Source organism: Cydia fagiglandana, chromosome 26, assembly GCF_963556715.1.
Source record: "Cydia fagiglandana chromosome 26, ilCydFagi1.1, whole genome shotgun sequence".
In the NCBI taxonomy this organism is placed as follows: domain Eukaryota; kingdom Metazoa; phylum Arthropoda; class Insecta; order Lepidoptera; family Tortricidae; genus Cydia; species Cydia fagiglandana.
Genome location: NC_085957.1, coordinates 9595442 through 9620835, shown reverse-complemented (window position 1 = coordinate 9620835; position 25394 = coordinate 9595442). Strand labels below are relative to the sequence as shown.

General features: G+C 39.6%; 3 protein-coding genes across 4 annotated transcripts in view; 1 reads left to right on the top strand and 2 right to left on the bottom strand.

The window, feature by feature from the left end:
* Window positions 1–1845: 1845 nt before the first annotated feature.
* On the bottom strand, window positions 1846–25173 carry LOC134677443 (protein MEMO1). Of its 2 annotated transcripts, none has more exons than XM_063535915.1 (9): window positions 25026–25173; window positions 21621–21702; window positions 12373–12441; window positions 11502–11614; window positions 7451–7562; window positions 5816–5881; window positions 5055–5208; window positions 3182–3286; window positions 1846–2045 (listed from the first exon to the last, which is right to left on the bottom strand). In XM_063535915.1, exons 1-9 carry the CDS (start codon window positions 25072–25074, stop codon window positions 1908–1910), a joined length of 888 nt encoding a protein of 295 aa, XP_063391985.1. In that variant the 5' UTR covers window positions 25075–25173; the 3' UTR covers window positions 1846–1907. The 2 variants fall into 2 exon arrangements, with proteins under 2 accessions (XP_063391985.1, XP_063391984.1); XM_063535914.1 differs by lacking the exon at window positions 11502–11614 and adding an exon at window positions 10995–11107.
* The window catches only part of LOC134677427 (ferrochelatase, mitochondrial), a 29646-nt gene continuing 26361 nt past the window's right edge, over window positions 22110–25394 (top strand). The window contains exon 1 of the mRNA XM_063535890.1: window positions 22110–22202. The gene's annotated coding sequence lies outside the window, so the exon portion shown is untranslated. The remainder of the gene's footprint in view (window positions 22203–25394) is intronic.
* LOC134677444 (uncharacterized) lies at window positions 22694–24381 on the bottom strand. The gene is made up of 2 exons (XM_063535916.1): window positions 23909–24381; window positions 22694–23261 (listed from the first exon to the last, which is right to left on the bottom strand). Exons 1-2 carry the CDS (start codon window positions 24325–24327, stop codon window positions 22847–22849), a joined length of 834 nt encoding a protein of 277 aa, XP_063391986.1. The 5' UTR covers window positions 24328–24381; the 3' UTR covers window positions 22694–22846.

The window sequence follows — 25394 nt, the reverse complement described above, 5'->3', positions numbered from 1 at the left end:
AAAGTCGCTAACTATATCGATATGATTATTATTTATGGATAAGTCAATATTGAGAGGTTTCTTCTGAAAAGGTTTAAACTGGATGACCTTGGTTTTTTTATAATTGATTTCAAGGTTATGATTACCTAGCCAATTTGAAACGGACTCTAATATAGTTTTTAGGCGATTATTACATTCCTGGTCGCTGGTAGTATCAAATAGTATGGATATATCGTCCGCGAAAAGTATGCATCTATCGTTTATGGCCTTTGGTAGATCGTTTATATATGCAATAAATAGTATACATCCCAAAACGCTTCCCTGTGGTATGGAGCACGTGGTACGTCGCATTTTGGATCTTACTTCTTCTACTTCCCCTGTTGCGTGGTTAAAGTATTCTATTTGCACACATTGTTCGCGGTTTTCTAAATAAGATTTAAGCCAGTTGTGTGCTTTTCCACGTATCCCCATATTATATAATTTTGAAAGCAATATTTTATGGGACACCCTATCGTATGCTTTGGTCATATCTAGTAGTAAGCTTACTCCGTATCTTTTTTGATTTATAAAGTCTAGGATTTCCTGTATAAATTTGTAAACTGCTAGCGTGGTTGAATGATTTTTTCTAAAGCCGTGTTGACTGGGATCCAAGATATTATATTTTTCAAAGAAACTATATACGCGATTTGACATTATTTTCTCATACACTTTAGATATAGCCGGTAAAATCGCTATGGGTCTATACTGGCTGGGGTCTTGCGAGTTTCCTCCAGGTTTAAGGATGGGTTTAATTTTCGCGGTTTTTAATTTGTCTGGGAATTGTCCTTTATCAAAAGATTGATTAATTAGAACTGTTAAAGGGGCTTGTAACTCGGACGCGCATTGTTTTATTAATATTGGCGGGAGTTCATCTATACCGCTGCATTTTTTATTCTTAAGTGAACGTATGATACGCGCTACTTCGTGTTCCGTAACAGGCTGTAAGAATAGGGAGTTAATACAAGTCGAGTTTGTAGGGCAATCGCAAGCGCCTTGTGCGCATGTGTTGCTCGCGTCTGCTCGCGACGAGGGGCGCTCGCCAACTGATGCGAAATATTCATTAAAGATATCTGCTGTTTGATTCGGGTTATTTGTTGTGCAGTTTGAAGTTGTTAGGTTTAAGTTTTTATTGCTAGTGTTACGAGAGTTTTTTCCTGTAATGGAGTTGATTACGGACCACATTGTTTTTACTTTGTTATCTGACGCTTTAATCTGCCTTGAATAATTTTATATGACTTTATTATTAGACTATGACTACATCCATATTTAGCCGTATTATTTTGTATGGCGACGGCCGCTATATGACGGCACCGCTATCCTAGGAAACTAGAGCTTTAGATTTACAATTAAATAAAACTGTGACAAGTCGACAAGAGCAACTCCCGTGCACGGATATACACGTGTACCCCGACATACCCGTGTAATGTACCCCACTAGACCCGTATACCGACTCGAAGACGAGCGACGCGCTAGCGTACGCGACAGAGGAGTCATGCACTGCGCGGACTGTGCGTACTTCCCCGTGTACCCTACACGCGTGTACCCCACTATACCCGTGTACCTACTCGAAGACGAGCGACGCGCTAGCGTACGCGACAGAGGAGTCATGCACTGCGCGGACTGTGCGTACTTCCCCGTGTACCCTACACGCGTGTACCCCACGATACCCGTGTACCTACTCGAAGACGAGCGACGCGCTAGCGTACGACACAGAGGAGTCATGAAGACTGCGCGTACTCCCCCGTGTACGCTACACGCGTGTATCCCACTATACCCGTGTACCTACACGAAGACGAGCGACGCGCTTGCGTATGACACAGAGGAGTCATGAAGACTGCGCGTACTACCCCGTGTACCCTACACGCGTGTACCCCACTATATCCGTGTACCTACTCGAAGACGAGCGACGCGCTGGCGTACGACACAGAGGAGTCCTGCGGCGTCATACATTGCGAAGACTGCGCGTATTTCAGGAACTTCAGCGACATCTTTGGGGCGTTAGATGAGTTGGCCAGCTTCGATATAGCCTGTTGATGGGACAGTTTACATTTTAAAATAACCACATAAAAATAGCTACACATAAAATAGTTATTTACGATACAAGTGCGGAAAAGAGGAAATTCGAAACGAGTTGCGATAAATTAAAACACGACCGAAGGGAGTGTTTTAAATCGACACGAGTTGCGAATTACCTATTCGCACGTGTATCGCACAACGTTTTACAGTACATATGGCCCTTTAAACTTTTGACATCGCACGAAAAGTGTTAAGTATTTTACGCACTAGTGCGGGAAAATAAGACCATATGTACTGTAAAATGTTTTATAACAAATTTCATAATCGAATTTAAACTGTTGTGAGAGATACTAACATTGAATAATTTTACGGTTTAGACTCGCTTGTTGCGAGTGACTTAAAACAAGTGATTCTAAACCGTAAAATTATTCAACAAATTCCATATTTAAAACTGAGTATAATGTGCGTAGTTCAGTTTTCTCTTTACTAAAATCATAGCTGCGACTGCAACTTAAAATAAGTAAAAAATATTATTATTTTAATTCGCCGATACAACTTAAATCCCCTAATTCCTTATTGATTAGTCCGGTTTCCTCGCGATGTTTTCCCTCGCCGAAAAGCATCTGATAAATATCAAATATTATTTAGAATATAATAGGATAGAATTTCGTACATAAGTTCCGCAAAACTCATTGGTACCTACGACCCGGGGTTTGAATTGAACCCTTCGAGCCGGGGTTCCTTTCTGTACGGTAGTACTATTATTTATCCCGTCGCGTCGGTTAAAACCGGGCAAGTGCGAGTCGGACTCGCGCACGAAGGGTTCCGTACCATAATGCAAAAAAAAAACAAAAAAAAAACGGTCACCCATCCAAGTACTGACCACTCCCGACGTTGCTTAACTTTGGTCAAAAATCACGTTTGTTGTATGGGAGCCCCATTTAAATCTTTATTTTATTCTGTTTTTAGTATTTGTTGTTATAGCGGCAACAGAAATACATCATCTGTGAAAATTTCAACTGTCTAGCTATCACGGTTCGTGAGATACAGCCTGGTGACAGACGGACGGACGGACAGCGAAGTCTTAGTAATAGGGTCCCGTTTTACCCTTTGGGTACGGAACCCTAAAAATGTAGTTATATATTACCTGTAGCAAGACTCCTATGGGGTGTCGTCCGCATATGGTGTTGCCATATTTGTTGAGGTACTCCGTGAACGAGCGGGGGTCCATCGTCTCTATGATGTCCATACCCTGGAAAAAAAATGTATCTGTAAAATAGTTACTTTGATACTGATAGGCTACGCAAAACGTAATAATACAGTAGAATCCGTTTATTATGACTCCGCTTATACTGACCAACCGCTTACTATGACGTAATTACTGTGCGAAGTTTGATTTTCATATAAAATTCTTAGTGACAAATTCGGATAAGATGACTTCGCTTATAGTGACAAATCGCTTACTATGACCTAAAAATCCAATTTCCTTGAAATTATGTCCGGTTATACTGACACTTATGCTGGTTTTCGTGGCCGTCACCACGTCTTTCCCTGCAAGGACGTTTGGTGCGTTCGTGGCATGTAAGGTATTTTAGTTTTGATCATCAGTGACAAGTTGATATATGTTACAAGTTTAATAAAACTTATTTCTCACAAAGGAATTTGAGATTAATTTGGAAAACATAACAAAAATAATAAGTTGTACAACTATGTTTTATATGACATCCGCTTAGTATGACGTGTTTGTCACTTCCCTTCGATGTCATTATAACCGGATTCTACTGTAGTTATTTACGATACACGTGCGAATTACCTAGTCGCACGTGTATAAGGCACTTTAAATTTGTGACCCAAAGATGGAAATATTTTTTTTATAATTTAAAAATACATAGGTTCTAAGTTATTTAAGTAAATAGCCAAAAAATGACCATTTCCCCGCCCCCCTTTCCGCCCATCTGGGGAGCGTAGGTACCTACTCTGGAGTACCAAATGGCCGAAGACCATCTGGACGCACTGGCTATCGCTGCTATATATATAGGTACCGCTGGAGAGACGAAGTGCAGAATGATCTTAGCGGACTCGGCTTCGTCGACTGGACAGAAACGGCTTTGGACAGAGTAGCGGCGGTCTTTGGTGTCGGACGCCAAGATCCACTTCGGGTCGTTGCGCATGCGCCACAGCAGTAAGTACTTTTCGATTGGCGTTTGTATCGACAAATCGTCTATCGAAACGATGGTTTCTCAGCTCAGCTTTAACTCCTAAGTCCTCCACTACCTCCACTATCCTCCTATCCCTCCTAAGTCCCGCAGTGTCCTTTTAAAGGAACAAAACCCAATCGAATTTAGAACTTTAACTTCCTAAGTCACGATGTCCTTTTCGTAAATCAAATCGAATTTTGAACTTTACCTCCTAAGTCCAGAATGTCCAGATGTCCTTTTATAAGTACAAAATCAAGTCGAATTTTGAACTTTACCTCCTCAGCCCTGATGTCCTTTCAAAAGGACAAAATCAAGTCGAACTTTGAACTTGACCTCCTAAGTCCCGCGATGTCCTTTTAAAAGGACATAGCCCAATCGAATTTTGAACTATAGCTTCCCAAGTCACGATGTCCTTTTCGATGGACAAAACCAAATCGAATTTAAAACTAGACCTTTTAAATCCCGATGTACTTTTAAAAGGACATAATTGAATCAATCTTCAAACTTTGAGTCGATTATCACCTGTTTGTCGCGCCACTCGATGCTCTGGTAGAGCTGTCCGCGGGCGGACTCCCGCCAGGTGTAGCGGAACCGGGAGCCCCAGTGGCAGAAGTCCGATGATATCACGAACACTATCCTCCTACCCCTCATAAGTCCCGCGATGTCCTTTTAAAAGGACAGAACCCAATCTAATTTAGAACCATACCTATGTCACGATGAAGGACAAAATTAAATCGAAATTGGAACTTAACCTCCTAAGTTCTGATGTCCTTTTAAAAGGACAAAATCGAATCAAACTTCTAACTTGAAGTAGAGTGTCACCTGTTTGTCGAGCCACTCGATGCTCTGGTAGAGCTGTCCGCGCGAGGAGTCCCGCCAGGTGTAGCGGAACCGGGAGCCCCAGTGGCAGAAGTCCGATGATATCACGAACAGGTTCTGAGGGTCCGCGAGGTAGGGCGCTAAGATGGCGCCGTATCTAGAAAAAAAAAGTTTTTGGCAAAAATTTCATTTAAAGTACAGTCGCCATCAGATATATCGGAGCGGCCAAGGTGTTCACAATATCTGAACACGCACTCTAACGCCCTGACAATAGAGGCGTACTCAGATATTTGTGAGCGCCTTGGCCGCTCGGATATATCTGATGGCGACTGTACAAGGAGGAGGGAGGCCTTTGCCCAGCAACAACAAGGACACTAGGCTCATATAAATAAATAAAGGTACAAGCTTTTGTCGCTGACTGTACTTTGCACTGACAACTATTAATCGAGACAATTCTTCAGCGCTATACAGAGAGACTAGCACAGGGCACAGACAAAATATCCTCCAGACTGAGCATAGTCGCGCTACCCCCTCTGCCACGCATAATTTTACTCCATGTTCGAGTCGAAAGTGTATTTGTGTAACGCCCGTGTCTTTGAACGGACCAATCACGGCACGGGACTTCGCTCACCTCGTCCCGCGCACCCCCGCATTTATGGCATCATCGGTCATCAAAATAATTGCTCTAAACTCGGTCTAGAGGATTCCTAGTCTATGGCACAGGGTTTCGTAATGTAGGTAAAAAAAGGCAATATTTGACTCACTTGGCTTCTTTTTCAGGCGTTAACGATCCTACGAGTATAGGTATGATCGTGAAACCGGTTTTGTATCTGAAAAATTAAAATCAATATTAACAGCACTCGTATAAGTAAAACGCGTGGGTAAAGCCACTCTTGGCTTCGCACGAGTTAGCAAATTATTAGAGATGCACCGGATATCCGGTTACTATCCGGTATCCCGGCCGGATACCGGATGGTAACATTACTTGATTTCGGAGTAAACAAATTGGATTTAAGAAACAGACACGGTCATAATCGTACTTGTTTATTATTTTAAAACAATTTAATAATTCCACTGACTTGCACGCGTACTCATTTTGAACCTAGAAATGAGTCCGCGCAAACGTTTACTAGGAAACAGGTCAAACCTGCAGAATGCGCACCTGAAAAACCGAAATGTAGGTATAGTTCCGCTGGCCGAATATTCAGCGGCCGGATACCGGATATTCGGCCAATGGTCAGGCCGAATATCCGGTATCCGGCCAAACAACTATCCGTTGCATCTCTACAAATTATACATTAAGCCCCTTATTCATAAACGTTTTCTAAAGTTGACAAGCCGATAATAATCGTTTGTCCCTTTCCATCATACCAATACGTCGGAAAAGGACAAACGATTATTATCGGCTTGTCAATTTTATTAAACGTTTATGAATAAGGGGGTTAGACCTTCCTCAAGAATCATTATATTGATAGGTGAAAGAAAACGGCTTCAAAATCGGTTCAGTTGTTTTTGAGTTAATTGTGAACATCTTCCTTGCGTTATCCCGGCATTTTGCCACGGCTCATGGGAGCCTGGGGTCCGCTTGACAACTAATCCCATGATTTGACGTAGGCACTAGTTTTTACGAAAGCGACTGCCATCTGACCTTCCAACCCAGAGGGGAAACTAGGCCTTATTGGGATGAGTCCGGTTTCCTCGCGATGTTTTCCTTCACCGAAAAGCGACTGGTAAATATCAAATGATATTTCGTACATAATTTCCGAAAAATTCATTGGTACGAGCCGGGGTTTTAACCCGCGACCTCCGGATTGAAAGTCGCACGCTCTTACCGCTAGGCCACCAGTTAATCGCGAACATACATTCACACAAACAGACAGACGCGGCTGGGGCAGGGCCGTCTTAAACTATGCTGGGGCCCCTGGGCGCAAGAATTTGGGGCCCTTTTGGAAAGTAAAGAAAGCAAATTAAATTAACATTTTTCTACTATGATCTTCTATTTATTATGGGTAATCAAATATACTGTTAATGTCTGTCCTTCGGGCCCCCTGAGGATGGGGCCTTGGGCACGGGCCCCGGGTGCCCTTGTGGTAAAGTCGGCAGGTACTGGGCGGGGGCCTTTGTTTTATATGATGTATAGTTCGTTTTTTTAGCATTAGAAATAAGGTAAACAATCTTGATGTGTCTTTTAATTGAAAAACATATTTTAAAAATAAGTTTCGGCAAATATGTAACAATTATGAATCTAATACGATCATTTATATTCTTCTGTTTTCATAAGTAATAGTTTTTGATTTTTAAAAAGCGTTTTTAAATTAAAAGACATGTCAAGATCGCTTACCTTCTTGCAAGTTCTTTCTAATGCTAAAAAAACGAACTATAGTTATATATGTACTTACTCTTCCATGACCTTGGCTATATACGGCAGATGCATCTCTATAGAATGCTCGTCTTCGTCGGTCTGCACGTCCATCCACTCGAACTGCCGCGTCGCCTCCAGCTCCACGTAAACTGGACAATAAACAATCATTTTAGTCACTATCCCTGTGGTGTAGTATATAGTTCGTTTTTTAGCATTATAAATAGAGTAAACAATCTTAATTTATCTTTTTAATAACACGTTTTAAAAACCGGGCAAGTGCGAGTCGGACTCGCGCATGAAGGGTTCCGTACCGTAATGCAAAAAAAACGGTCACCCATCCAAGGACCGACCCCGCCCGACGTTGCTTAACTTCGGTCAAAAATAACGTTTGTTGTATGGGAGCCCCACTTAAATATTTATTATATTCTGTTTTTAGTATTTTTTGTTATAGCGGCAACAGAAATACATGACATCTGTCAAAATTTCAACTATCTAGCTATCACGGTTCGTGAGATACAGCCTGGTGACAGACGGACGGACGGACGGACGGACAGCAGAGTCTTAGTAATAGGGTCCCGTTTAACCCTTTGGGTACGGAATCCTAAGAATAAGTTACGGCAAATATGTAACAATTATCAATCTAATACGATCATTTATATTCTTCTGCTTTCATAAGTAATAGTTACTGATTTTTAAAAAGCTTTTTTCTATTAAAAGACATGTCAAGATCGCTCACCTTCTTTCTAATGCTAAAAATACGAACTATAACCAAGGGATGAAAGTCTCCCATATCTGACGAGATATTTTGACGCTTAAATGGAGTTATCCTCGACAGATCGACTCAAAAACCGGCCAAGTGCGAGTCGGTCTCGGGCACGAAGGCTTCAATACACGGTGTAACATGAGGAAACCGAATAATTTTAACCACGCATTTCTGAGGTCAAAAGAAGTAAAAAAATGTAATATGAGTTTAGGTCAATTTAGCCAAAGAAAATTTTTTTTTGTTTAGTTTTTTCAATTTTTTGAATGTATTTGTATGTACATAAAAAATAAATTTTATTGGTAAACTTGTCACTTAAAATTGATTTTTACATTTTTTTTTCGTATTTAACCTACTTTTTGCAAAGTGTTACTTGTCACTTTTTGACATATATCAATAAGGATATTTAGACTACGTCCCATAGCAGCAAAATCACCATCGAAAAGGCCTTTTACACTATGTAACAATAATAACTTGTTTTTTTTTTATTAATAATATCTCTGAAACTAGGCGAATTTCAAAAAAGTTTATAGGACATTTTTGTCTCTAAATATGATCGGGAATACGCTGTTGAAATTATTCGGTTTCCTCATGTTACACCGTGTATAGACAAAATGCTTTCAGATTCAAAACTCACTTTGTTTGTCTATGGTGAGGTCATAGAGAGGTGTTTGGTACTTGTCGAGCGAGGAGAGCGCTCAGCCCCCCAGCCGCACGTGGTGCGAGGGGCCCAGGATGAATATACGTTTGCTGCAACGTCAGGTATAATGTATCTAAATCCTGAACGATAGCTTCGATACTCACTCTGTTTGTCTATGGTGAGGTCATAGAGGGGTGTTTGGTACTTGTCGAGAGATGACAGGGCGCAGCCCCCCAGCCGCACGTGGTGCGAGGGGCCCAGGATGAATATACGTTTGCTGCAACGTCAGGTATAATCCGTATCTAAATCCTGAACGATAGGTTCGATACTCACTCTGTTTGTCTATGGTGAGGTCGTAGAGAGGTGTCTGGTACTTGTGGAGAGATGACAGCGCGCAGCCCCCCAGCCGCACGTGGTGCGAGGGGCCCAGGATGAATATACGTTTGCTGCAACGTCAGGTATAATCCGTATCTAAATCCTGAACGATAGGTTCGATACTCACTCTGTTTGTCTATGGTGAGGTCATAGAGGGGTGTTTGGTACTTGTCGAGAGATGACAGGGCGCAGCCCCCCAGCCGCACGTGGTGCGAGGGGCCCAGGATGAATATACGTTTGCTGCAACGTCAGGTATAATGTATCTAAATCCTGAACGATATGAGGTTCGATACTCACTCTGTTTGTCTATGGTGAGGTCATAGAGGGGTGTTTGGTACTTGTCGAGAGATGACAGGGCGCAGCCCCCCAGCCGCACGTGGTGCGAGGGGCCCAGGATGAATATACGTTTGCTGCAACGTCAGGTATAATCCGTATCTAAATCCTGAACGATAGCTTCGATACTCACTCTGTTTGTCTATGGTGAGGTCATAGAGGGGTGTTTGGTACTTGTCGAGAGATGACAGGGCGCAGCCCCCCAGCCGCACGTGGTGCGAGGGGCCCAGGATGAATATACGTTTGCTGCAACGTCAGGTATAATGTATCTAAATCCTGAACGATAGGTTCGATACTCACTCTGTTTGTCTATGGTCAGGTCATAGAGAGGCGTTTGGTACTTGTCGAGAGATGACAGCGCGCAGCCCCCCAGCCGCACGTGGTGCGAGGGGCCCAGGATGAATATACGTTTGCTGCAACGTCAGGTATAATCCGTATCTAAATCCTGAACGATAGGTTCGATACTCACTCTGTTTGTCTATGGTGAGGTCGTAGAGAGGTGTCTGGTACTTGTCGAGAGATGACAGCGCGCAGCCCCCCAGCCGCACGTGGTGCGAGGGGCCCAGGATGAATATACGTTAGCTGCAACGTCAGGTATAATTTATCTAAATCCTGAACGATAGGTTCGATACTCACTCTGTTTGTCTATGGTGAGGTCATAGAGAGGTGTTTGGTACTTGTCGAGCGAGGAGAGCGCGCAGCCCCCCAGCCGCACGTGGTGCGAGGGGCCCAGGATGAATATACGTTTGCTGCAACGTCAGGTATAATGTATCTAAATCCTGAACGATAGGTTCGATACTCACTCTGTTTGTCTATGGTGAGGTCATAGAGAGGTGTTTGGTACTTGTCGAGCGAGGAGAGCGCGCAGCCCCCCAGCCGCACGTGGTGCGAGGGGCCCAGGATGAATATACGTTTGCTGCAACGTCAGGTATAATGTATCTAAATCCTGAACGATAGGTTCGATACTCACTCTGTTTGTCTATGGTCAGATCGTAGAGGGGTGTTTGGTACTTGTCGAGAGATGACAGCGCGCAGCCCCCCAGCCGCACGTGGTGCGAGGGGCCCAGGATGAATATACGTTAGCTGCAACGTCAGGTATAATGTATCTAAATCCTGAACGATAAGTTCGATACTCACTCTGTTTGTCTATGGTCAGATCGTAGAGGGGTGTTTGGTACTTGTCGAGAGATGACAGGGCGCAGCCCCCCAGCCGCACGTGGTGCGAGGGGCCCAGGATGAATATACGTTTGCTGCAACGTCAGGTATAATCCGTATCTAAATCCTGAACGATAGGTTCGATACTCACTCTGTTTGTCTATGGTGAGGTCGTAGAGAGGTGTCTGGTACTTGTCGAGAGATGACAGCGCGCAGCCCCCCAGCCGCACGTGGTGCGAGGGGCCCAGGATGAATATACGTTAGCTGCAACGTCAGGTATAATGTATCTAAATCCTGAACGATAGGTTCGATACTCACTCTGTTTGTCTATGGTCAGGTCATAGAGGGGTGTTTGGTACTTGTCGAGAGATGACAGCGCGCAGCCCCCCAGCCGCACGTGGTGCGAGGGGCCCAGGATGAATATACGTTTGCTGCAACGTCAGGTATAATCCGTATCTAAATCCTGAACGATAGGTTCGATACTCACTCTGTTTGTCTATGGTGAGGTCGTAGAGGGGTGTTTGGTACTTGTCGAGCGAGGAGAGCGCGCAGCCCCCCAGCCGCACGTGGTGCGAGGGGCCCAGGATGAATATACGTTTGCTGCAACGTGAGGTATAATCCGTATCTAAATCCTGAACGATAGGTTCGATACTCACTCTGTTTGTCTATGGTGAGGTCATAGAGAGGTGTTTGGTACTTGTCGAGAGATGACAGCGCGCAGCCCCCCAGCCGCACGTGGTGCGAGGGGCCCAGGATGAATATACGTTTGCTGCAACGTCAGGTATAATCCGTATCTAAATCCTGAACTATAGGTTCGATACTCACTCTGTTTGTCTATGGTGAGGTCATAGAGAGGCGTTTGGTACTTGTCGAGCGATGACAGCGCGCAGCCTCCCAGCCGCACGTGGTGCGAGGGGCCCAGGATGAATATACGTTTGCTGCAACGTCAAAAATGCAAGTTAGAGATGGTCAAGCAAATCTTGTCAGTAGAAAAAGGCGCGAAATTCTATTTTTATATAAGACGATATCCCTTCGCGCCTACAAGTTTCAAATTTGCCGCCTTTTTCTACTGACAAGATCTGCTTGACCAATAATATTTTTTTACGTAGATGCACCACACCACATTACTTAGCTGATATTATAGAGACGGATTGTCAAAGTAAATTATGGTAGCCACTGTAAATTTACTGCCATCTTTCGACAGAACATAAAACTGTTAGAACGCCATTTGACTTTGATCCTTATTCTTTGACTGATATGTGTTATCTTATTAAATATTATTTACTCAACTATAGGCCAAAGGTATGGCGCAATCTTTACGAGCGATGGCGCCATAACCTTCAGCCTACTCTCGAGTAGATGGCGTTAATATTAATATTTCACAAGTTAACACATATCAGTGAAAGAATAATAATCAAAGTCAAATGGCGTTCTAACAGTTTAAATAGTCTGTTGAAAGATGGCAGAAAATGTACTGTAGCCACATAATTTGCCATGACAGTAACTCTCTATTTCAAATTCTCTTTGGTGATATACTGAACTAGAAACGGGTCATACTGAAGTTTGTAAAAATATTTACCGATTTACATTTTTTTGGTGAAAATACATATTTTTGAGAAGAAATAGACGTATGAAGATATACTAACTACTCTTTGAAGATCAAAATATAAGCAACTCATTTCATAAACATACTTACACAACAACAGGGCTGACTTGTCGGTACGCGAAGGCGGCGCAAGCGCCGCAATACGAGTAGCCAGCGTGGCTAGAAATATAAAAATAAATAAAATAACTGCCATACAATACTCTTTATTGCATACTCGTACTTACACACACACACACACACACACACACACACACAAACACACGCACGCACGCACGCTCGCAAGCAAGCACGCACGCAAGCACGCACGCATGCACGCACGCACACAAATAGAGCAAGTGAAAAAGTCAATTCTACCAGCAAACAGAAGAAAACAACTCAAAATTTGCATTTGATGACTTTGCCTCACATGTTAATAAAATGCAACTTTGCTATCAGTTCTTGAAGTGCAAAGTAAGCCTTTCCGAGCTGGTGATGATTATGGATGATAAATATTTAATAACATTCATTTGGATATGATTTGGTTTGATTTTGTTTGATATTTTACATTTAATATTTGCCTCGGGTTGGTGTGGTGAAAAATTTTGTGTTTCTCTCGGGGGCGTGTTTTGTTTAACAGGGTGACCACTCTTTACTAAAACCAAAATTCCCTGACTTTTCCCGGTTTTCCAGGCGTTTTTTCAAGTTTTTCCCTGACCATAATCTTAAATGTAATAAATATAAAATATATAATTGGAATACATTTTTGAGTTTTTGCAGAATTATCTGATTGCAAATCACAATTTATCAATACAATGAAATAATGCAAAAACGGAAATAATAAGAAGTAGTATCTGAATGGCTCAGTTGGTAAGAGCGAAAGCATAGTTAGACGGAAGTCGTGGGTTCATATCCTACGTCAGGTGGCGTTTTTGTACTATTTCATTGTAGTAGTAGTAGTAGTAAAATCTTTATTGTACAAAAAGACATATTAAAAATAACATACAATTAGTAAGAAGTACAAAGGCGAACTTATCCCTTTGAGGGATCTCTTCCAGTTAACCTTTGAGTAGATGAATTGATTGATTGTTTGATTTTTCATTGTATTTATAAATTGTAATTTGCTATCACAGTTCATACAATTACCCAATAATTCATTTCATTTTTGACCATTTTTGTTAAAAGCTGTACAGGAAAAACCAATTGAAAGAGTACCTCTGTCTGACTACTGAATTCATTGGATAATATAATCCAGCGAGAAATACTAAAGGGAACACTTTATACGGGCTTTAATCGTCGTTCAGTCTGGTGCGCTCGCTCGCCTACGTCGCACGTGTCCACCTATTAGCCTACGCAACTTGTCTTAGTAGCCAGTGTTTCTCAAAGTTTCATTTTGTATCCAAATATTTCTATCATGGAGTGTGCTTTGTGTGGTGACGATGTTACTGACGCTATTCGCTGTGGATCTTGCGAAAACAATATAGGATATTGCTGTGCTAACCAAACGGAGCAAGAATACAGAAAACTCAGCGCTAGTCGAAAAGCGGCGTGGAAGTGCCTAAAATGCAAAAAGACTACACCTACAACTTCAAAGGCAACTGACCTTGATTCGATTATGGCGAAGCTGAAACAAATGGAGGCTCACCTCGCGTGTCTCCCAGGTCTAGTGCATGACGTAAAAGACATAAAATTGGAGCTGACTGAGGTCAAAAATTCATGCGAGTCAAATAGTGCTAATTTGACTGAATGCAATTCGCGATTAGACGAAGTTGAGAAGAAAATACCTGATCTCGAAGCAAATAATGTCAAAATTAACTCACTTACCCAACAGATAGATCAGCTTAAGGGGGAAATCACAAATCGTGACCAATGGTACCGTCTAAACAATTTAGAAGTTAAAGGTGTCCCAATCAAGAATAATGAGAACCTTTTCACTATCATCGAGCGCATTGGCGAGACAGTTGGGTACCCGATACAAACCACCAATATTAATTACATATCCCGGATTCCCGTTCACAATTCTAAAGAAAAATCTATCATAGTTAGTTTCGTTAATCGTTATGTCAAAGAGAACTTCATTGCATCAGCGAGACAAAGGAAGACTATATCAGCGGAAGAACTCGGATTCAAGGATTGTCATAATAAGATCTTTGTGAATGATCATCTAACACCTGATTACAAAATGCTGCTAACGAAAACGAAAACCCAATTGAAATCTAAAAACTATAAATATGTGTGGGTGAAATTTGCGAAGATTCACGTACGCAAGGATGACAACTCGAAAGTTCATGTCATTAATAATGAAAGTGATTTAAACAAATTACTTTAATTTGTATCTTAGCTTACTTTTTGTCTCTATTCCAGTCCGCTACAGTTATGTCAATTTGTGCTATCAACTATTTTGGCCATGTATGCCAACGTTTGAGCATCACTGATTGGCCCGGCCCGGCCGGACCAGCTGCTTATTGTTATCGGGTGCACGGCTTATCGCTATTCGCATTCCAGAATCGTCGCTCAGGGCATGCTCACTTAATTATATTTGTCTTTGTCCAGCATAGACCTTTTAAGTTATGCTTAATCACTCGCTCTTTCGCACTTACTATAAATCATTTATGTCTTCTTACGATTTCTACTTTGTGTTGCATTTATTTACAGTCCCAAATGAAGCTCTTTTACCGTATGCGCTTATTTTATTTTAGTCACTGTTTACCAGGCTCGATTAATTTGTTGATATTATGTTATTATGCATATTGTAAATGCAAATGGCTTTAAATAATAACGGGGGAGGTAATTATCCTACAATTTATTACCAAAATGTGAGGGGACTCCGTTCCAAAACTTCTTTATTTTATCGTAACTTAAGCATTGCATCTTATGACATAATTTTACTAACAGAGACGTGGCTACTAGATGGAGTATTGGACACGGAGTTATTCGATGATCGATATGTCGTTTGGCGGCGAGACCGTGATCCCCTTTTAACTGGTCAAAATCGAGGAGGAGGCGTTATTATAGCTACTCGAAGGGAGTTGGCAGTCATTCCTCAACCTACCTACCATTCATCAGCGGAGGATCTATGGGTGACATTGACTATTAAGGGCCACCATAACACATCAATTAAACTGCACCTATGTGTTTTATATTTGTGTAAACAAAGTAATGGTAATACTTTCTCACAGCAATTATCGAATTTCCTTAATAGCCTAGGTGAAGCTGTATTACGTGGGTGTGATGACAAATACTTAATAATGGGCGATTTTAATATGAGCAATATTATATGGACTCGTCAGCATTCTACTTTGATGCCCTCGAACTATAAAACTAACGATGAGTGCAGTTTCATTGATGAGTTATACACGCTAAACCTAAGTCAATACAACGATGTCCGTAACCATTATGGTAAGTTATTAGACCTTGTTTTATCAAATGATGTAGTACATGTTAGTGAGTGTTTGGACCCTTTAGTACCGATAGATCCGTATCATAAAGCTATATTAGTTTCGATTCAATTTGCAAAAATAAGTAGTTTAAAGCCCGCTTCTCGCATAAAATATTTTTATAATAAAGGTGACTATATTTCCATTAACAATGAGTTGACCTTGATTAATTGGGAGGATGAATTCTCGCGACGCTCATTAGAAGAGTCGGTTAGCTTTTTTTATTCCACATTTAAAAAACTGCGTTTAAAATATATTCCTAGCAAAATATGTCATACTGATAGTTTTCCTAAGTGGTATTCGCCTGCGCTTAAAAAAGCTATCAAAGAGAAATCTAAATATCTAAGAAAATTTCGTATATATGGTAATATATCTGATCTAAACTCTTTTAATATTCAAAGGGACAGAGTCAAAAAACTTGAACAGTCATGTTTTGCAACATATGTTCGACGCCTTGAAAATAATATTGTTAAAGACCCGAAGCAGTTTTGGTCCTATATTAAATCGCGTTCTAAGACACATGGTGTACCGAGTTGTCTAAAGTATGATGAAAGATTGGTCAATACAGCCGCAGATATATGTGAGGCTTTCTCAAACTATTTCTACACAACATTTTCTGCGCCTAGTACTGACCAAGTGGTGCCGGTCGACTCTGTGGCTCTGGCTAGTTCTATCTTGCATATAACTAATATAGAAGTTAACTCTGATGCTGTTGTAAAGTTATTGTTAAAATTGGATCCGTCAAAATCAGCTGGACCCGATGATATGCCGGCCCTATTTTTGATTAATTGCGCGAATACTATTGTGATTCCTATATCTCTACTATTTAAGCGCTCATTTGTTGAATGTAACGTCCCTTCGATATGGAAATCGGCCTACATTACACCCGTTCATAAGAAAGGCCCAAAAACAGAAGTAACAAATTATAGGCCAATCTCAAAACTTTGTATACTTGCTAAAGTACTTGAAAAACTAGTTCATACTCAAGTTTATGCGGCAATTAAAAATTATTTTAGTCCTTTCCAGCATGGTTTCCTGCGATGTAAGTCTACCGTTTCAAATTTAATACTCCTTAATGATTATGTAACTAAAGTCATGTCTGAAGGTAGTCAAGTAGATGTAGTATATACAGACTATAGTAAAGCGTTCGATAGAATTGACCATAAATTGCTAATCACTAAGTTAAATAATATGGGTATTCACGGTGATCTGTTGCGCTGGTTCACGTCTTATATTAATAACAGGTCGCAAGCTGTCGTCATTAACAACTATATGTCTGGCTGGGTAACTGTTCCCAGTGGCGTTCCGCAAGGATCGTTGCTGGGGCCTTTGCTTTTTAATATATTTGTAAATGACATCAGTGATTGTTTCCATTTTTCTAAATTGCTTTGTTTTGCTGACGACATGAAAATTTTTACCAAAGTAAATTCATTAGATGATTCTGCTCTTTTACAAGATGACCTTACGCGTCTCGTTGCATATTGTCAGACCAATAAATTAGACCTCAATGTATCTAAATGTTTTACATTAACCTTCACGAGACAACAAAATGCAATTCCAACTACATATAAGCTTAATAATCATGTGCTCAAAACTGTGTCATATATGAAGGACCTGGGAGTCACCCATGATTCAAAGCTATTATTTGACGCACATATAGATAATATAGTAACTAGTGCTACTAAGGTATTGGGATTTATAATGCGTAGCTCCTTACATTTTACCCAAATTAAAACCATTAAAGTTCTTTATTGTACATATGTAAGAAGCAAACTTGAATATGCGTCTCAAATTTGGAACCCATGTTATAATATTTATGTTAACAGAATTGAACGTATACAGAAAAAGTTTGTAAAATATCTCTGTTTTAAATTGAAAACTCCTTATAATTCGTCAAATTATGACAGTATCTGTAAAAAACATCATCTTGTTCCATTACATAAACGTCGACAGATTGCAGATATTACTTATATACTTAAAATTTTAAATGGTAACATTGATTGTCCTGAATTGCTCGCTAAGCTCTCCTTCAATATTCCATCTAGGTCTAAAAGATACTTCCCTCCCCTCTCAATACCATTTTCATCGCGAAATTATAGAAAGAATAGCTTTCTATTACGAGCTGGTAAAAGTCTAAATGAACTATCGAAAGAGCGTGATATTGACGTTTTTAATAGCAACATCACAACTATAAGACGTATTCTGACAGACAAATTATTTAAGTGAGCGAGTCGTATGCGATAGCATATTACTGTATCGATAGATGTATATTATTAATAAGTTTTGTTTTCCTAGTTCAGTATGTACCATAAAGAGTATTGCTTTGTATTGTAGAATAATATAATAAGTATACGTATTTTAGAATATTAGTGGTAACACGTTGTAAAATTTAGTGCTAACCACCATTTGTTTGTTAACCTGTTGCTATTGGCGGGAACCTATAATTGGCTTTCTGTTATCTATATACATATCTATTGTACAATTGATAGCTGTTGGTTCTCCGAATAATAAATAAATAAATAAATAAATAAATAAATAATACCTATGATATTTTATATGTAGATGTGTTATACACGTTCCAAAATTGAAGCACTCACCTCGTGTCATGTGTACGAGTTTGTCTCAGTCTGCCTGACGCAAGCGCGAAGGTGTACACCGGTTATAATACTTTTCCACAAATAACGTGTATTAAGCAACAAAATGCCGACCTGCGTTATGTTGAAATGCTCAAATTATCCGCGGAAGCGCAAAAAAATTGACGGCGTCACATATCAAAAGCTGAAATAACCCGTTTTTCTTCGGTTTAATCTTGAATTAAATAAACCCAGCCGCCATTTTCGCCGGCTGACAGAACGAGATAAGTTTATGATCTCATCAGCGAGAATGACAAGGACGCACCAACTGCGTACATAGATTATCATAGCAGACGTGTCATGGTAAGTTGCATTCATTTTTTGGTGCTTGTCGTATAAATAAAAGAAATATACTTAAATTTCAACTTTAATATTGAAGTTTTTTACTTGAACGCATTTTTTCTTGTATTTAAGTACAACAATTGGCAAATAAAAGATTATTATTGGCCATATTATTGTCCGGGTCGCGTCAATTAAGTAAATAGGTATATTGGTGTTTATACAAAGATTACTACAAAATTAGTATTTATTGTCAAGCATTTCATTTTCTCACACAGTAACAATTATTAATAACATAAAATTGTTAGTAAAATAAAGGATTTTGTTGTTATTGAGTTTGCTTTGTGTCAAAATGTTTCTATAGTATAAGAAAAATGATGAATAAAGAGTATAATATAATATCTTTTATTTACATAACTAAATATGAAAACTTTTTACTTCGGTAGCGAGTACATTACTACATAAAACTGCATTAAAATGATTTGCACCTTCTGTCAAACATCTTAGTCTTTGATATTTTTTTTTCTTAATAAGTTTTACGCTTCGCGCCATATTCACTGTTTGCCGTCGTGTTATGGTGGTATCACTGATTTACCAAATTCACGCGCAAGTGACAAACACTAGCCGTCTCTTTTTTACTTAGGTATTCTTTTAATTGTGCCGTCTCTTTTACGCATTTGCGTATGAAGTTGTAAACAAATTGTAACTAATGCTGCCGTGTCGTTGGCAGCATTGGTTGGCATCATTTTTTCGCTTGATATGTTAGTGTATGGCTTATCTACATATAAAATATCATAGATTAATACTAGACTTCAACGTTTTGCGTGTTATGGTACAAAAGCGACGAATTGAGTAACCTAATTTTTTGAAGTCGGTTAAAAATTTTGGGTATAACTGAAACAAAACTACTAGTGTCCGACCGAAACATGTTTTTTGTCGAAACCGAAAATTTTGTAGACTTGTTAAAATCGTGGAAAAAATGTCATAAAACCGCTTTTATACACAAATTAAGGGGCTGTCAACACCCAATGTCCTTGAAATTTATGTTAATACTTAAGCAGTTTATTAAGAAAAACTATTTGTTTAATAAAGCAAAATAAAAAAGAAGTTAAAATTCATTATATTTTAAAGACCGTGACCATCATTTTTAAAGTCATGATTGAACGAAATAGCCCGATAATAAATAATAGGGAGTACTTATTACTGCAATGTTCTGCCGCCAGTGTGCAGCACTAGTGCACATACTGAACCATAAGAGTACCTGTACAGGTTAGCCGTTTGGCACACGCATACTATAGTTCGTTTTTTTTAGCATTAGAAAGAACTCCACAGAAGCAAGCGTGCAGTTTTTATCAGGCTCTTTAATTGTTAATAATTATTGAATTATCTAATGTATAGTCTGTGCGGAAAGAGAAGACTCGTAGTTTGTATTGGTTCCCATACATTCCACAACTCTTCTCTTTCCGCACAAACTATAGCATGGTCAATACATATAATTTACTTCAAATTATTACCGCTAAAAGTGCCGGATTTGAAACTACAAGCTTCTCTGCGAAGTTCATTCTAATGCTAAAAAAAACGGACTATAGAGGTCAAAATAAAATTTATGACCCGCGGTTCCTAAAAACAATTCCCTTAGGAGGGGAGTGCCGAGTCATTGTTTTTTTTTATGGAAAAAAAAATTTTTTTTGAAACCTGTCGTCACACTTCAGTACCTATTTTATGAGACTTATGGAACTGTACTGCAGATACGGTAAATATTAATCATAAAATTATATGCAATATGTAATGTATATATATCCAACGGGAAATACCTCTTTACTGCGCCTTTTCATCAATTGGTGTAGTTTCGTTTAGTTTTTCATACAAAACTATACCAGCTGATGAAAAGGCGCAGTATAAGGGTTAAAGAGGTATTCCCCGTTGGATATAAATATGCACCGTATCTGCACTACAGTTCCATTAAGTCTCGTAAAATAGATACTGAAGTAGGACTGTATCACTTAGTATTATTGAAAAATAAAATAAAAAATATTAAATGAAATTATTTTCAAAATTGCTTTATTGGGGTTAGATATGAGGATATCGCTTATCATTTGTGGTATATTGTACAAAAAAAAATCAGTCATATCGTATCTGGGTTCTGGAGAAGGCCAAACTTGGTATGTTTTGTAAATTATTTTTGTTTTAATTAAAAAAAAATGGCTGCAATGTAATGATGTGGTATATTTTTAGAATCGCATCAAAAATCTCTTTCATATGATACCACACACGATAGATTTCTGAAAAAAAAAAATATTTTCTTTCCCATACAAAACTCCCCTCCTAAGGGAAATATTTTTAGGGACAGCGGGTCAAACATTTTGTTTTGACCTCTAGTATACGTGTGCCAAACGGCTAACCTTTACATCGTTTGCGGTTTTTTAAAGTGAACAGGTTAGCGCATTCACTGCCCCTGACGTGCAAATGTGCGTCCACCGTCATACAAGTTTGTTCCTAGGCCACGCCCCCTGGCAGTGAATGCGTTAGACTAATTATAGTAAGGTCGCCTCCAGAAAATCGCGAACTAAATTGACAGGTCAATGTGCACAAATGATACCAAAAGTTTGGCCAGTGCTGTTCATATTTTCATAAAAGTGTAGATTATTATATAATGTTTGCAGATGGTAAATTAATATTTTTTTTATTATGTACATACAGAGACAATTTTTATTCCCTGACCTCCATTAAATTTCCCTGACAATTCCCTGACTTTTCCATGTTTAGCGAAATTCCCTGACTTTTCCCGGTTTTCCCGGTTTTCCAGAAAGTGGCCACCCTGTTTAACCCTCGTGCTTTGAAACCCTCGCAACGCTCAAGATTCCATTTTCGAACCACTCGCTACGCTCGTGGTTAAATTTTGGAATCTTTCGCTTGCTCGGGTATCAATATTAGCACGAGCGGTTAAACAACAACTTTGCCCCCTTGTAAAACAAATAACTATTAGAAGTTTAAATACATGATATAGGCTTACGGGGCGATAATGGCCCGCGCGGGTCCATGGCTGAGGTCCGCTTTGGACAGCCACAGGTCCAGCTGCCGGGACAGCTCGTTTCCTGCAACAGAACACAATATGTGTAGAGGTCAGACCAAGGTACAGTCAGCTCCAGAGAAAAGGTACCCTCTTTGCATAGAAGATTCCGTACTTTTTAGTATATGTTTTTTTTTATTACGGGGACATCTTACACAGACAAACTAAGCAAAGCTTGCACTATGGGTGTTAGGCGACGATATACGGCAACATAATTAAACCATCTGTGAAAATTGTAATTGTCTAGCTTTCTATCAGGGTTTATGAGATACAGCCTGGTGACAGACAGACGGACAGTGGAGTCTTAGTAATAGTGTTTTTACCCTTTGGATACGGAACCCTAAAAATTAGAAAAGTTAACGAAATTATACCATGTAAAATATTTCACAACATTGGAAATTTTTGTGGGACCAATCACACTTATAAATCTTATAATAATATAAAGTTAAAGAGAAATTAATAAAACCACAAAAGTATTTAACAAACTATATAATTTACATGATATAAAAATACATAGACATTTAGGTAAGTTACAGAATATTATTTCCGCCTTGACATTTATTTCTTTTCACATTTTTGTGCCGTTTTTGGGCCCCCCCACATCTGGCGTATTTCGAGCGTTGGCGTCTACAATTGTATGGCTGACGTCGACGCAACGTCTACGCAGCGTCGACGCAACTGCGCAGCGGCGTCATTTTCCATAGCGCTGGACCGACGCCGACAGACGCCGACGCTCGAAAGACGCCAGATGTGGGGGGGGGCCTTAGGTCACTGCTGCGCGAAAGTAGCACTATACGTGCTGGAATAGTTATTGACGATACAAGTGCTAAAAATAGGAAATACGAAACAAATCACAAATAAATTAAACACGAATAAAAGGAGTGTTTTAAATCAACACAGGTTGCGAATTACCTATTTGCATGTGTATCGTACAAAGTTTTACAGTACAGTCAGCAGCAGAAGTTGCTAATCGGGCGAGGTGTTCAAAATTACGTTCTTCTTCTTCTTTAATTTTGAACACCTCGGCCGCTTAGTAACTTCTGCTGCTGACTGTACAATGTACATATAGGCCTTTAAATTTCCGACATAGGCACGTAAAGTCCTTATTACCCCACTAGTGCGATAAAGTAGCACTATATGTACTGTACTACTGTAAATACAGTACAAATTCATTCCTCTCCATCCTCAACCATCTTAGCAAACTTCTCCGAAGCCTCCTTCAACAGCTTCTCACTAAACTGCGGAAACTTAACCTCAAACTCCGTCTTCAGCATCTCCAGATCCATTTTACTCAATTCCATCTGCTCGGACATAGTTTTCGTATTCTCATATTCTTTAAACTTAGTCATATCTAGGTTGGAATGCTTCTTGATTTCCTCTAAGCCTCCGATGGCATCTTCTACGGCGTCTAGTAACTGTTTGTATCCGCTGTTCTTGTCGTAGCCGAAGTCAACGTTCTTTGTAACAAGCTTGTCTAGATGAGCTTGCTCGGTGTTGGACAGGCTGGTCAGGATCTCCGGAGCAGTGCTGTTGGCGGTCGCTTCAAAGATTTTAGCATTGTCTTGGTGCCGGAGTTCAATTAGTCTAGAAAAGAAAATAAATAATATAGATTTTGTCAATTTTAATCATGATGGGTTTGTCTTCTGACCAAGTCATGTCTACACAGACTGATCCACTTAATGTGGCAACTTTCTAGTGAAACAACTTGTTTAGTACATGTTTTGTAAAGCTCAGACATGATTGAGATTAGTTTTACGTCATAGTAAGCAAAAAAGCAGACCAATGTAAAAGTTACCGACCTCTGAGAACCTGAGATCAGAAATCAGAAACTGATCTCTGTTACTAACTAATATCTGCTTTTAGAAGAACCCTGTGTTGTAGCGTAAGGAAATACCTCAGGAGGTAACTCATGCCTGCTTATTCTCGGTTTAAGTCTGAGTAGTAGGAATAACCTTTGCTACTTCAGCACTGGGTGCAGTGATATAGATGGTGCCATCATAGCTTGCCCCTCTTTCTTTGAGATTTGGGTTAAAGTGCTGGAATACAGGGCATCAAAAAATTCAAAAATTTTACAGAATTCTAGGGACATGACAAGCTATGCTGGCGCCATCTGCTAAATACTTCAACCGGGCAAATTCACTTAAAGAGTTCTTCAGAACATTCCCCATTGTACAGACAGATAATGAAATCCTATACTATAACACACATGAAAATGGCAAGAAGCAACTCACCTCTCCTGTTCCTGAACAAACGTTATGTCCTTCAGCCGCCGATTAGTCTTGTCCAACTGAGACATAGTCTTCTGAAACCTGTCCGCCAACAGCGCCATCTGTTTATCCACTTCCGTTTCCTCCCTTTCAATCTTCTCATCCAGCAGACAGTCTTCCAACATCGAACGCAAAAACTTCCCGTACGCTACTTGCTTGTTTTCCGTCTCGAAATCAGGCATAGCGAACTCCGGACGCATTGTTAAATCTGCGTCGCTAACCAAAGTAGCGTTTTTGTTGGTTTTCGTGGGACGCGTGTTGCGATCTTTCATTGTGGTCGACGGTGCCACGGAACGGCGTGTGTTCGGTGGCCCGACAGTCGAAGGTCGACTTTTGTACGTTTTTGGGGCCGTTGAGGACACCGATTTGGATTTTTCAGACATATTTGAGATTATTTTTATAAAATGCGAGTGTAATGGTCGTTTGTTTACGTGAAAATGACATTCGTTTGAATGGTGTCATGGCAACCGCCGTTTCCGGTTCGTTCGGAAATGTATATTTGTACTTCACACGATTTTTTAAATTTTAGATGTTTACAGAGGAATACTGAAACACCTAGGAATATACGTGCCGAACTACTAATAAAACCATCAGTTGCCAATTTATTTTCAACTTATAGTAGCATAAACAAATAATTTTAAGCGTGCTCCTTACATCAACAATGATACCAAATTTCTGAACGCAATCTTAAACGGAAGTCAATGAAGCTAACAATAAAATTAAAATCGTGTATATTTTATTCACGTTATCATCTTTCTACGTAAGATTATATACCAAAAGAGTAAAAAAATATTTTTTTCTATTGAAATAGAAAGACTTTCTCAGGTAATGAACAAAGAGACGAATCCACCAAACCATACAAAAGGTCACTGAACTTTTGACTTACGTAGTCATTCAGACAAAAAAACTTGTATAAAATTTAACAATACAGCAATCAAAATACGATGAATCGAGTATAGCAGGAAAAACAAAGCACATTAAATAAAACAACAATGTACGCAACAATTTACAATATCATTGTATAACTCCTCTACGTTGGGAATACCAAATCAACATTTAATAACACTGAAATGTGACATACCATTCTCCGTATACCAGCTTCCAGCGTGAGAAGCATTGCGGCAGGACATTTTAATTTGATCCTAAATTTAGGATATTAATAGTAAAACCAAATCGTAATATTTTATCTTCACAATCACAAAAATAATACTTTGACGTAGACTGTCATAAATTTAACATGTATCGCTGAGTGAATGGATGAATGGTTTTGTAATAATGGTAATACCACTTTGTTATTGCCATATAGCGAACCATTACCATTTATTTCGATGAAAATGAAAATATGATGTGATTTAAATACATTTCACTGTATTTGAATTTAAATTATGCCATTATTTCAATAGGAAACATTAAAAATAAATAGAAATTCGTATGTAAATATAAGCAAACG